This window comes from Anas platyrhynchos, chromosome 1 (assembly GCF_047663525.1).
Source record: "Anas platyrhynchos isolate ZD024472 breed Pekin duck chromosome 1, IASCAAS_PekinDuck_T2T, whole genome shotgun sequence".
Lineage (NCBI taxonomy): Eukaryota > Metazoa > Chordata > Aves > Anseriformes > Anatidae > Anas > Anas platyrhynchos.
Window position 1 is genome coordinate 24,475,846 of NC_092587.1, and position 14,160 is coordinate 24,490,005.

Below are 14,160 nucleotides of genomic sequence, written 5' to 3' on the forward strand. Positions count from 1 at the left end.
ATGTCTGTACCAGGAGGAGGAAAACTCACCTTAACAATCAAGTCCTTTGCTACTTTAATGGTGCATAATGTGACTAAGGTAAATATATGGGAGAAAAAAAAAATCAACTATATTATGAGTCAGTCTTATATAGTAGGAGCACTCTAATGCTTATTCAGACAAAATGTCACAGCAGACATGATAATTCTACAGTAAAAGGTACTCTCACTGGAATTCAGACATAGTAATTATTTTATTGTCTTAATCTGTAAATGTTGATGCGTATAAGCAAGCAGTACTTCCATATCAATCTCAATTTTCTTCTTTTATGTACCTATAGATGACAGACGTATTTTATAGTGAAATAGTGAAAAATGTGTGTTTTCACCTGTTTTAGTCTCCATTCCCTTCATTTATTCATAAGATTATATGGATCATATATAGTGATGGGAAAAAAAATATTCAAAGAACTCATTTAAATAAGGATCTGTTTACAAATTGTATCAATATCTTTGTACACATGTAGATACATACACAGATAGGTAAAAAATAGCAAACATACAGAAAAATTTCAACTTGCTACATTTGAAAAAATATTAAGATCTGGAAAACATTAAGACATCTGGGTGTACAGCACATGTAAACCATTTTGTGGTGAAACTGGAAGTGATGAATTGTACATTCACCAGTATCAGCTACAGTATAACAAAGTCAGCTCTTTTCATCATTATAGCTGATGCTTCAGCAATTGGCTTTGATTAACAAACAACTAACAAAACATACAAACTCAGTTCATGCCTTAAAAATATTTGTGTACATAAAAATAACAGCAACAGCATGTGGATTTAAATGAGCAAAGAAAATCTTAACAGAAGTGGAAGTGTAATACTCCTATCGTTGATCATCTCAGTGCCAATGACTTCTGGCTGTGTTTTGCATCTAGTGATATTAATGGCATGATATGAAATCAAATTTAAGGTTGTGATGACTTGGAGTTCCAGACCCAAGTTTATATATTATTTCATTTTCATACAATTATATTCCTTAGATTATCACATTGCTCAAAACCAAATGCTGACATTTTCAGTATTTATGCACAGTTCCTGACCCTTCTTTTCATGTAAAGCTCCATGTCAGGGAAAACTTATGTAGAAATTCAGGGACATTTACTGTAAGCATAGCAGCAGCATATTATAGAGAAACACATACACATTCACATTGTCACACCAAATGTAAGGTTATTGCCTAAATTAGTATCTTTATTAATATGGTGGGAAGTCTCCTAAATTAGGTAGGCCAGATCCTCTTCCTGAGGATCCTCTGACCATTTAGGGAAGTTGGGCTCCAAACTGCTGTCTTCAGCTACCTTATCTAAAGTAGCAAGAATCCACAATACTGCATTATTACCTGGAGATACTGACTATGTTGATTTTATGGATCTTTGGTATATCTTAAATGTGGTGTCATGAATTTCTAGTCCTATTTCTATATAGGGCAGCCTTTCTGTGTACTACCAAGGCCAATAGGATGGTGGTTAGTTCTGAGCTATAATTTATCTTCTCTGACATTGCTTGTGGCTTCCTTTCCCAAAGACAGTGGAAGCAAGTGAAGGTTTATATATAAAATTGTGGGGGGGAAGAAAGTCACAGAGCTCAGTGGACCCTTCATTAGACTCATACTTACCTGGTTCTGAGTCCCCTCTCTAGTGCATGGTGTGAGTAGTGCCTTGATTGCCAGCTCCATGACTATCCATAACTGGATTTATACTTTTGAAATGCTCTTTTATTATTAATAGTACTATTAGTATTAGTATTATTTACATTTCAAGTGTTTTTGGTGCATTTTAATCATACAAAAATAATACTGTGTTGTCTTAGGCCATTTGTTGTTGGGCCAAAACACTTCAGGACCTGGTTTGATCAGATGTTTTAAAAAGCATCTGTTTTTGGTCATCTCCTCAGAGTTAACTACAGGCACAGTGATGTAGTGATGAGGACTGTGCAGCCTTTCTCCATCATGATGGGCCCACACTCTGCAATGGGAAGTGCCAAAGAGGCTGGTACACCAAGCATGGAAATAATTTATAGAGTGAATAGCTTCAAGGGGCTTTGTTCTCTGTCCCCATTAACAAATCACCCAGCTGCTAAGAATGGACCACATTTGGTTTCCCATCAGGGTACCACATCTGTGAATTTGCTGCCAATGTTGCAGACAGATTTTTCCTATGATGATAAAATCTCTCCCTTGGCTTTCATTCAGAGCAGGTCTGCAAAAATGGGTGATGTAGATGGTCTACAGCATGAAACTGGAGTCCAGAGAAGGTTTAGCCCCCACCAAGCAAGAGTTGCAGGCAGTATATTCTGCCCTCAGGACATCACATACTGCTTGTGATAAATTAAAAACAGACAAACAAACAAACAAGTAATAAAAGAGATCTTGAAGTTCTTATGTGTGCTTGCAAAAGGGACTTTTCTCCTGTTTGTGGTACTGGCTTCACACATCGGCAATTCTTAAAAAAATCATAAAAGAAAGGGCACTTCCACGCAAGGACCACACTTCCTTGGCTTAAGGACCAGGGCAGTTACTGAAGCACATATCTAAGCAGTCTTCCTTCACATGGCCACTCTCCTAAACTGGGACTTTAAATAAGTTTATGTCATCATATTCACTATATTTACATGCTACATTGAGACAGTTACAACCAGTCTCAAGTCTAAGTAATCTATTTCTGTATTAGCTTTAGAACATGCAGAAAATAGAGTAGACATCTGTTCCATCTATGATACAAAGAAGGGGTGTGTTTTCAGGAAAAACACTAGAGTTCTAATGTAAAACATCAATAGACATTTTCAAATCTAAAAACCAAGTGCCTAAATAGAAAAGATTTGATATTGAAGGGGAACCAATCCATGTACAATAAAAATCTTTAAAATGGAATGTAACCAGTTTCTAAATACATTCAAATATTACAGTGTCTCTATAAATAGAAAAATAGATAGTGTTGAAGAGCTAAAGCAGTCCTTTCCAAATCATTCAAGTGTGTACATTTCTCTCTCTTTACTATCATTAATAAACAGTTGCTTGAGCTACAGCTGTTCTAGCTTTTGGCAACAGTTCAAGTAACTGCCCCTCTTCTCTCTCTTTGCATCTTTTCATCTTCTATTCTGAAACCATAAAACTGCCAGGGCATATCTCCATTTCATAAAGATTTAGGAAAAATATCACTTCTCCAACTCTGTTGGTACATGTGCAGTCAATAGAGGAAGCACGTCATAAATTCACTATGGTCTTTCGATTGTCGCTCAGGTGGCGGCACATCTCTAGTCCCAGTGTGACATCCAGGAGAGGCTATGTACTGACAAGCTCCCTCTTACTTGCACAGAGCCTGCTCAGAAGGATTTCAGAATAAACTTGGTTTATTGGACCTCGGACGTGATATGGGGACTGAGAATTTGTTGAATAGTCCTGCAGTTGTGATAGCTTGCTTTGACTGCTGAAATATTTCCCCAGCGTATAGTGCCTTGATAACGTCATTGTTATGTGTGGACTTTCTTCAGAGGGATTGGATTTCACCACCTGCAAAAGAAGTGACATATGTGAATGCTTTCTGCATGCACCTAGCGGAATACATGTACACAGCTGTGTCGACACAAATGTTGAGATGGCTCTCCACAAAGCAGGTCCTGATACTCTTACCTTGAGCTGCAAGTTGCTTACAAACACTGTTTTAGTGAGCCAAATTGTTAGATTATGTGCTGTTTACTGTGCAAGATCCTACTCAGTTAAGCCTTGAAATCTAAATGTATAGCCCCACTACACTCACTTGGCTGATTCTGTAATGTCTCCAGTGTTATTAGGCTCTGTGTTCTCTTCATTAGGGACAATTTGATCTTAACTACCAAATTCATACTTCACAGCTTGCCTGTACATCTACCATGGGAAAAAAATAAACTCGGGACAGCCCTGACTTACAGAAAGGTATAAATGTAGACATGCTCTGATCCCAAGAAATTGAGGAACCTATGCTATTTCTCATCTGAAATCCCTTCTAGTATGTTCTTGCTCTCAGGTTTTGATGCAAGAGCAGCCCAGCTCCATGGTGGGCTGAGAAGTGGACCATGACTCATTTCTCCAAGAAGGGAGTTCCAGTGCATTTCAACAGCCCTGTATCAGCTTGGATATTTTGGGGCAGCATACTGACAAAACCACAGTGTGGTTCAGTAACTTCTCCTTGGACCCTCAGTATGTATAAATCTCTGGGATTATCATGTTCAATACATGTGAAATATTTTAATGTCTATTGGACTAGTGAGAAAGTGAAAGGTAGCGTCCTCAGAAGCTTGATGGCTAAAAGGGTCTCCTGTGAGATGCTGAAGGCCTGGTCTCAGTGAATATGCTCTTACTGATGAATAATGAAGCAACTTCATGAGACGGAGGGCTCAGAATCTTTCACAGACACAGGGCAGAACACCCTGACCAAGTCAGTGGGAAATACAGAGACAGCAAAAGAAGAGCCAGGCACTAAACTTTCATGGCACAAATATAAATAAAATAAAATAAAATAAAATAAAATAAAATAAAATAAAATAAAATAAAATAAATAAAATAAAATAAAATAAAATAAAATAAAATAAAATAAAATAAAATAAAATAAAATAAAATAAAATAAAGTTTATTTATTAATGTATACATTTATGCAGGAGCATGTTAACTTGTAAAAAGATGATGTCTTTTTACTGTCATTGAACAATGAGAAACAATGTTCATATGTAGTGAAGTTCATAGTAAATGTATTGAAACAACCGACACAAAATTAAATGTGAATGAAGGAAAAACATGTCCAAAGGCTTGAAAGACTGGGCAGAAAGACCATGACAGAGCTGGCTGGACTAAAAAAAGACCAAGAATTATCCATGTAGAAAATTAATATATCCTCTGATCAATTTGATACCGCTAAGCCAAGGGCTGTTGTTTGTTTTCAGGCAATTACTGCAGGTTCATTTTTCTAAATTAATGCCTTAGATCTTACAGCTATTCCAAAGTGATGCCACCTTGAACCAATCATCCAAACTGCATTCCTGTTAGGCATAATCTCCAAGGAATGCAATCTAATGTTCACCCAGCAGCCAGGCACTGATTAAGATACTGAAATACCAAAGTTGCTAGTTTCTGTGTTGTGCCCATGATTTCATTGCTATTAAATTAGGGAATAAATCTGAATAAAAAATAGACCTTTATAACTGCTGGCCAACCTACTTCTCCATTAGCATTTGTGATGAATGAGGTAATTAAGAAATCATGTTTTCATGTGTGCACAGAACTATATTTGGGCAGAAAGTGCCAGAGTTATGCAAGATTTTTTGTCCCAGATCAGTATAACTCACCCATTAGACTAGACCCTTTGGCAATCAGAGCAAAGACTGTAGGGTCTACAGAGCTGCAGATTTCTGTGCTGTCAGGGTGACTCAAGGCCCTCTGAAGTGTGTCAGTGTGAACCCAAATAATTTATCAGGACAAACAGAGGAAATATTTGACCACCTAGTGAGAACTAAATGAGATCTGACGAATGTATTTTAAGTTTTATTATCTGCACAGAACGGATGGCCTTCCATTGCCTTATGGCTGTGCTTTACTTCAGAAGGCATTTACAGAGGGGTGCTCTCTTCTGGGAGTTTAGGAAGTCATTTTTAAAGAGAGAGAAAGTGAAAGTACAAAGCAATATATTTAATCCACCTCATCTGGTTTCATAAAACATGAAAAGTTTTGGACTTTTACATAGCATTCTTGGCTCCATCCTCGAGGCAAAATGCCATTTTCCAAGCAGAAACTGCTTCAGCACCTGATGAAACTCCATTTGCCAGGATTCAGAAATAAACTGATGACAAAACTGTTAAAACTAATGAAGTATCAAAAGCATTCAAGGACTTTATTTTTGCTTTTGTCAAGGATCAAGTCTGTTTTTTGGTGTCTGATGGGTTCTCCTGGGCACATCCATGCCTCTTTCAGCACATTGGCCTCTCAAGCCTCATTAACAACAGTGCCATGATCCAAATTCTTCCCTGATCTTCCCCAGAAACACATACCCTCTGCTGAGATCCTCAGACAGAAAAGCAAGGCCAAATCTGCACGAGCTCATGAAAAATGAAGGAAGAATGCATGAAAAATGCTGATGACTGATCATGCCAGGCTGTTTTCCACCTACAAAGCATCTGAAATATTTTCCTTTGAAGTTCTCCATTTTATTCAAAAGCTCTGTGGAAATGGTAAGCATCAGCAATGACCCACGAAGTATACCTACATCTTGGTCCTAGACACAAAGGGGGTCAAGGAATCTGTCTGGGCAAAAAGGAAGGAGCCATGTACGCCACAAAACTATTTATCCATTGCAGAGGTATCTGCTCTGTGGCTTCCCTCCTTCCCAGCTCCATTTGGACTGAGCTATGTTCACCCTTTTAATGCATTTCTCAGAGAAGATTAAAGGATCAGTTAACTAACCACATCCATTATGTTTGGTCCCAGAGCAGGACAGAGGCCCCAGCAGTGGGCTAAAAACATATGAGCTTCTGAGGATTCTGAGGTAGAAACCAGCTGTGAGGTTCACATTCAGCACATGAGCTCCAACAGGTCTGAAAATGCTCCAAGACCTGTGCTCTGCCCCAGTCAGCCTCATACTGGATCCTAATCATGGCCAGTTGCAGCTGACTGTTTCTCTCTTTTGGGAACGCATTTATTGTCTCATGGACTGTTCTGTCCCTGACCTTGTTGTCTCAGTCTGGGATGTTTAACCAGAAAAATCAAAGCCATACATTTATTACATTTTTATTATGTTTTAAGTGTGCTGCAGCTGAGATAATTAAATTTAATCCATGGGCTACAAGAAAATGGTCAGGCTTGTTGTGCTAGGGCTTGGCTGGCAGAAATCACAAGGACACTCTGGAATATATGCTTGAATTTAGTTTCATCTCCACTGAATTTTGTTTTGTTTGGTTTAAACTACTAGGTTTAATTGGCCACAGTGTATTTTGTTTTTCAGTATATACTGTGGTTGTCTGATGAAGGAAACCTTATTAGCAGAACTTTGCATCTTGTGGAACTTTAAGGAAAATATATGATAGCTGTACTGACATTTCTTCATGGAAAAAATTAGTACTTCTACTTTGTTCCAGGTGTCATGGCCCAAGTTTGTAGCCATAAAGGTCTGCAGAGATTCTGTGCTAACCCTGTGCACATCCAGGTCCCAGGAAGAGGTTTGGCCAAGAGTAAGTCTAGGAAAACCAAGTCTAGGAAAAATTGTTTTTATTTCAAGGAGATGCCATTACACCAGTTTAGCCTGTCCTTGGGCAGTGAGGGACAGATGCCACCATATGCATATAGCTGCCTCCACAGCTTTTGTTCAGGATTATCTGAGTCATGATTGTGAACCTACCTGCATACCTTTTTGCTTCTAAGCACCTGGCAGTTAAAATCTCTTTTAAATACCTGAAAAACATACAAAAACTTACCTCATGGAAATGGCAGCCACACTTCCCCCGCAGAAATTCTTTGTAGCGTCCCATTGTGATGACAAAGGTGTCAACAACTTCATAGCCATAATTTTTTGCTGTATCCAGGATAACCAAGTTTTCGTTCCACAAATTTTGCACTTCTGCCTGTGTTCCAGATAAAATATTGCAATGTTTTTGTCAAAAGTACTGTTTAAAGGTTATTTTATACTCCCATTGAAATAAATAGCAAAACTTAATTTTAAATAGGATAATCATTTTATATTCCAGATGTGAATTACTACAAACACACTCTTGAAAAACACCTACTACTCCAAGACTTTTGTACATTTTTGAAGAAATTGTTTAGAATAGGTTTTGCAGAAGAGAAAATGTCATAAGAAAATCCACAAAATTTTCCCCAATTACACAAAAAATCAGGTTGGTTTCAAGATGATCTAAACTAAAAATCATATTAGCAGTAATTGTAATTATTTTTCAGTAGTTACACAGCTTCCTCAATGGGAATATTTCAATGCTGTTTAAAATGTACTTACTGGAAAACTTTCTAATACACACTTAGCTAATATAAGCTAATATAAGTAATATAATTCAAGAAAAAGAAAAAAAATGAAAAAAGAAAAAAAAGAAAAAAAAGTCCTACGATAAAGATGTCTGTGTAACAAATGGCTAAATTGTTCCTGTAAAGGGCAAATTCAGCTTCAGAGCCACTGAGACTATTCCTTAAAAAGGAGTATAAGGCCATGGGTGTCTTAAACACAGTCATAGTGAAGAAGGATTATTTCTCAAGATATTGCAGGAAGGCCAAAAATAAGAAAAAAATGTTAGCCATAAATTTGTCAAGGCAGCAGATTTGGCATTGCAGACAGAAGGGCTTTGAGGTTAGATGGTGTAATCCAGAAGTCCAGAGAACCCAAACTGCAAGGGTAATTTGGGTTATGGTTCAGATATGAAAAGGAAAAGAATGAGATTTGTATATTGTAGTTGATTTCTGGAGTTTTATGGAATTTACTGGATGAGAAACAGATAAAACTAATCCAGAGAAGCCTTTCATATTCTTCTATCCTTGCTTCACCTACCTGAGATCAAAGTTCTACTTCCTCCAAGGACTGAACTCTGCTGAAATCTATGGGAGGAGCTTATTTTCTGGATAATAGGAGGACTGTTTCTCCTCCTATTGATTCCAACCACTTCCCCAATGTACCCTAACTTGGTCATGTGTATAAACTAAGAAAATGGTTGAAATCAATAGGAGGAATTTGTGTAAACACTATTGGCAAATAGTACTAAGCTAGAAAGAGGGAATGGGCAAAATCTGGCAAGGCAGTTTCTATAGCAAAAATCACACAGTGAATAAAGCAATCTGTTACTGCTGCAAGAAGAGGTGAATGCCAGTCCTCAGTGTGATAGGACTGCTGTACATAAACTATGAAAGCTTAGAAAGAGTATTGTGCAATGCTGGTAGGCACTATTACTCCTTTCTACCCTTCAGTGCTTCCCAGACTTGTCTCTTCTACACATTTTATATGAGTTCTCTATCCTATCAACCAAGTTGTAAATAAAAATGCTGAATTGAATGAGTTACACAGGATATTGAAATGAGCCCATCTGCTAATCTGAGAGTTCTTGGACATGATTTGAATTCACTATATCATCCAGTTAACATACAAGTAACAGGCTAGATTCACTGGTGTGTTCCAGCTGCTTTGTAAGTTGGTTAAGACATTTATGGAGAGCTAGAACACTGAGTCTGATCCGGCAATGATCATAGAAGAAGCTTGGGGAGTGTCTGTGCTAGACATGGTAGAAAGAGCTATCTGCCTAGCCCTAACTCAATTTCTCAAATTTGGCAGCAGACATAATGGAGGTTGTTCTAGTTCCTGGGACAGCTGACTGAGCACAGTGTCTCAAATGACTCAGATTGCAGTGGAATCCATGAAATAAGGCTAATTGGTTTGAATACACACCAGCAAGCCATACTAGCAAATGCAAACATTCTTTCTTTGATTCACTTAAAGCTTGCTCAGCAGAGGAGGTAACATTTTTGACCATACCGAAAAAAATGTTTGCTGAAATGACAAGTCTTCTGTGAAGATGCACTCTAAATATACTTAGCTTACCTGTGATAAAGAATGTATTCCATCCACTGGGAGGTGAAATCCCATCCCTATAGATTTGATAATTACCAGGATATTTGATAGATTTTCCCTGTTTGGCAAATTAAATGAATAAAAAAATCAGGACACACATTTTACTTAACAGACAGACATCAAAAGACTTTTTTTTTTCTTTCAAAGTCATTTAAGTGCACACCCCTAAGAAAACAAATGAAATGTTTGCATTTAAAATTTCTGGTCATTTCCCATAATTTATCTTATCAAGAATTGACTTGGAATAACATTAAGCGCATAACATTACCTGTTCAACACCTTTTGGATAATTTGCAGGTGATTGGAATTAAGCCACTGAACGCCACCTACAATTAATACCGTCTGGTCTGTGTTCTCTAGGGGACGTGATCTGAAACCCAGAAAGAAAAAACAACACATGTTGCCTTAAAACAGATGGCAAACATTTTAACTGCATTGCATTGCATTTCAGTGAACTGTATCTGGCACGCTGATCAGAGGCCTGATGTCATTTTCTACTATTTTTCAACCACACAATACGGTCTGCACACGTTGTGTTTAATTGTTTGGTTACTTTAATTGCAAGATCTGTTAAACACATTTGTGAATAGAATAAAACACAAGCAAACCAGCAATGGAGTTCATACAGTACCTCTGTAGCAGTTGTTCTAGCGCTTTTTCAAAAGTTGGTCTCTGTTTTGCAGTCATCCAAAACTGGGGATAGTAGGAGTAACTGATAAATGTTTTCCCCTCATTGATATTATGATAACATTTAACATCATGAGTCTTTTGCCATTCTTGAAGAGTCTCATTCACTCTTTCTATTAGATAGTACATCATCCCTCTGTTAGTGGAGTCGCCTATAAAAAGAATCTTCAAATGGAAAAAAGATATATGACTTAGAAGTTTTACACTCCAAAAAACAAAAGGAAAGAAAAGAATTCAGCTAGGCTGGAGGTTTTAAAACCTTTTCACAGCAGTCAAGACTGTGAGCTGTGAGCTGCCAGTTCCAAAGGCATGACAGCTCAGTACTAAAATTCTCCTTTAGCAAAATATTTGTGATCTGATTAACAAAAAGATTTTCAAAGAAAAAATCGGTCTCAAAAGTGTAAGGTATAGATGGCTATAATTACAGAGTTACTGCTATTTTCTTTAGCTTAAGGTTATATTTGCTTCCAGTTGCTAGTATAGTGCCTCTCTTGACTGCTTGCAGTTTCCTGCTCTAGTTCCTCCAGTTTTTCATGTGGTTTGCTCCTACACAGCATGTCTTGCTAAACTTCTGTCTTCCATAAATGTGATTCATTTAAATTTACACCAAAGTAACACACATCAATGAATGCAGCTGCTGCCTTATTTGTAAAGAGATGTTTTTTTTCTGTCATTTCAGAGAGAATATAAAAGGGAGTTACTCTGGTGACAAAGAATCTCAATACAGTCCTGGGGTGTGTGTGACATGACCATCAGGAAGCATTGTGTCCTGAAGAGAGTTGGAAGACACTTCAGGTTGAGCAATGTGTCAGCAGTCTGACTCTGAGTTTGCAACTGAATAGTCGGATTTATTTAGGGTTGCTTCTACAAGTTCTGTTGAATCCCCTGCCAAATTAAGCATCTCTGTATGTGGAGACCACAGAAAGTAAGGCTTTTTTTTTTTTTTTTAATGTAATTGCCCCATTTTAGTGGATAGGACTAACATTTCCTCCTGCTGAAGACAATGTGTAAGCAAAGGCAAATGTTCAAAGGTGAAAAGGAATGCGTAAGCAAAGACATATGTCTAAAGGCAAAAAGAACCCAGGTTTACTGCATTTTTTTGATGAAACTGTATGTGTAATCTCCTGATATCACAGTCACATCAGCCATAAGTACACACAGAGAAGCATAAATGTAAAATGGGGAGTCAGAAACCCTACAGAGTCATGACACAGTAACAACTGCTTTCTGTGCAGCAGGATGCCTCTTATCCTACCTCCTTGGGCACTAGTTATCATCCTGATTTTTTTATTTGTTTTTTTAAACTTGATTTGTTTTTTGATGTTTTACAACTTCCACCTTGACTATTTGGTTATGCAAATAAAATTTAGACTACACAATATTATGTATTTAAGAACATATTCGCAAAGCTTGTCTTGGAGAATTTATGTGGTGAAAGCATCATGGACTTCTCTCATCTAATACATCTCTATCTATCTAACCTCTTCAGGAATGTCACAGTTTTAGTGACTGGCTCCAGTTTCCACTATGAGCCTATTGTGAGTAAAAATGAGCTACAGCAGTGTAACAAAGAAAGTTCCCATAGTATAGAAGCCATTTCAGATGAACCCTGATCTGGTGGCAGGGCCAACAATGCACATGGCAATGACATGACCATCCCGTGCCCTCTCCATTGTGGGTAGCAGAGAATCATTATGTGTGGTAGCAAATACATTGAAACAAGCACTGAACACACAGGGGCTCTTTAACCTCCTGTTCTAGACCTCTCAAAGCTGCTTCACAGCACACATTTTTAAACAGCTGCTGTTCGTGCTTGGACAGCACAAGCACTTCTCTCACACGCAAGGGGATTTCCGACTCTTTTCATATTGTGCCACAAGAAGCATCTTTAAACCAAGCATAACATGACTCAGAAGTCAAGGATCCTTGGTAATGTAAGGATCTGTTGGATGCTCTCTCTCTTTCTCTCTCTGACAAACACAAACATGCACACCATTATTTACAATTTGGAAGACAGTCTGCACTTATGATATGACCTAATTCTAAAGTAGGCTAACTTGAGGTTTTAAACAAGAATTCTTTTAACTTGCAAAACATCTTAATCTCTTCAATCTGTCTATATCCACGTCTCTTTAATCTCCATTTTATGAGTCCATCACTGTAGTATATAGATGTATATCTACTTAAAGAGTAGTTCTCAGATATTAGTAGAGAAGGTTATCATTAACTTGCCGTGTGGGTGAGAACATTTCTATAAAGACATAGAACACCATTAGCAGAATGACAAACAAACTCTACCAGGCTACACACTGTAGTTGGTAGAACATGTTAGATTGTTTCTCTTCTGCTATTCTATCTACCATGATGCCATTTTGGAATCACTAATTGCAAAGGAGCACATTCAGTTATAAATTACACTGATTTGAAAAATGCATCTTTTTGCTTACTCTTCATTGTACTCTGACTAAGATGCTGATAGATATTTTTCCTTCTAGCTGTATTTGATCTAATCTCATCTACCACTGAATTCAAATAGCAGAACAAGACAATTCCTCCCCTCCCTGCCCCACTCCACCCCCTCAAAAAGAAAAAACAAAAAACAAAAAGGGTGAAGAACCACAGCCAAGGCCAACACTCTATAATCTCTAATAGTGCCAAGTGTCATTCTAAATATTTTCAAAGTCTCAAACATTGCAGACCATCAATGACAGAGAATGACTCATCAGACTCTTTCCTATTTTTTTTTCTGATGTCAAAAACAGAGCAAAACACTTGCCCTCACACACTCTTCATTTACTCTATTATAATTTTAGCATTGTAGAGCTTTTCAAATTCTACACCTACACATACAAGCAGTTGGTCCATGAGTGAATTTTCAAGTTTGCTCTGGGGTGCTCAGCTGGTGAATTCTGCAGGAGGAAGGGCACTTTGAGTAGGTATTTTGAAAATCAGTACCAGGAAGACAAGCAAGTTCTCATAGTGACAGTTCTAACAGACTTTTAGTCAGAAGTCAGAACTGGGCACTGTGTCCTGTTAGTACCCTGATGTACTTCTTCAAATTATTAACATGAGACTCATGAAAATATACTAAGCCTACCCTTGAAAGATCAAGTTTTGAGTCTTAAAACGTCTCAATTTTCACTCTTAAGTGAGCTTGTGAGGAGGTAAAGCAGGTCAGGAACTGGATTCAATCAGACAGCTAATCTTACTGAGTGTGTGAGCATCCATGTGGGAATGTATATTTATTCCTAGGAGAAGGTGTGGCTGAACAGGATGTCAGCAATGAGAGAGATGGCAACATCACACTGGTGAGGAATATGAGTTACTGTGGGGAAATTAACCTAAATACTCAGAAACAGGTCTCCTAAGAGAATAGTTAAAACTTGATGTAAGAGGAGAAGGGAGAAATTAGTCAATGCAGACCTATGCTTGCACAGAAAGACAGGTAAAAAGTGTAGATTTTCCTCAAATATGTCAATCAATTATAACAACCATATTAGCTTTCACTCAAGAAACCTTTGACTGGTCAAGTAGGTATGAGCCATACCAGAACAGTATCACTGGAATCATTCAAGTCTAACTCCAGCTGCTTCTTGCAAAGTGAAATCATGGCATTGCTGAAAAACATATAATTAAATCTGTAACTGCAGTATGTGAAACCTACGGTCCCTGTCCTCTAGCCCTAACAGAGAGCTCTGAAGTCTGTCTGTAATCTTCACTGGACATATCAGCAGTCACATCCTGGAGACTGTGTGTATTGGGATTTTGAAGGGGATGCTCTCCAATAAATGCAGCAAAGATCTCATATGGAAAGATAGGTGTGCAGTCCTTGTAATCCAATG

The 14,160-nt window shown here is 37.8% G+C and overlaps 1 protein-coding gene across 5 annotated transcripts in view; it reads right to left on the reverse strand.

Moving 5' to 3' along the window:
* Window positions 1-213: 213 nt before the first annotated feature.
* Window positions 214-14,160, reverse strand: part of CPED1 (cadherin like and PC-esterase domain containing 1) — a 148,416-nt gene continuing 134,469 nt past the window's right edge. For all 5 annotated transcript variants that reach the window (XM_005013138.6, XM_013093574.5, XM_005013137.6 and 2 more), the window contains 5 exons: window positions 10,263-10,483; window positions 9,900-10,001; window positions 9,602-9,689; window positions 7,482-7,628; window positions 214-3,555 (listed from right to left, as the gene is read on the reverse strand). In XM_005013138.6, coding sequence (XP_005013195.4) covers window positions 3,328-3,555; window positions 7,482-7,628; window positions 9,602-9,689; window positions 9,900-10,001; window positions 10,263-10,483 — 786 coding nt within the window. In that variant the 3' untranslated portion in view covers window positions 214-3,327. The remainder of the gene's footprint in view (window positions 3,556-7,481; window positions 7,629-9,601; window positions 9,690-9,899; window positions 10,002-10,262; window positions 10,484-14,160) is intronic.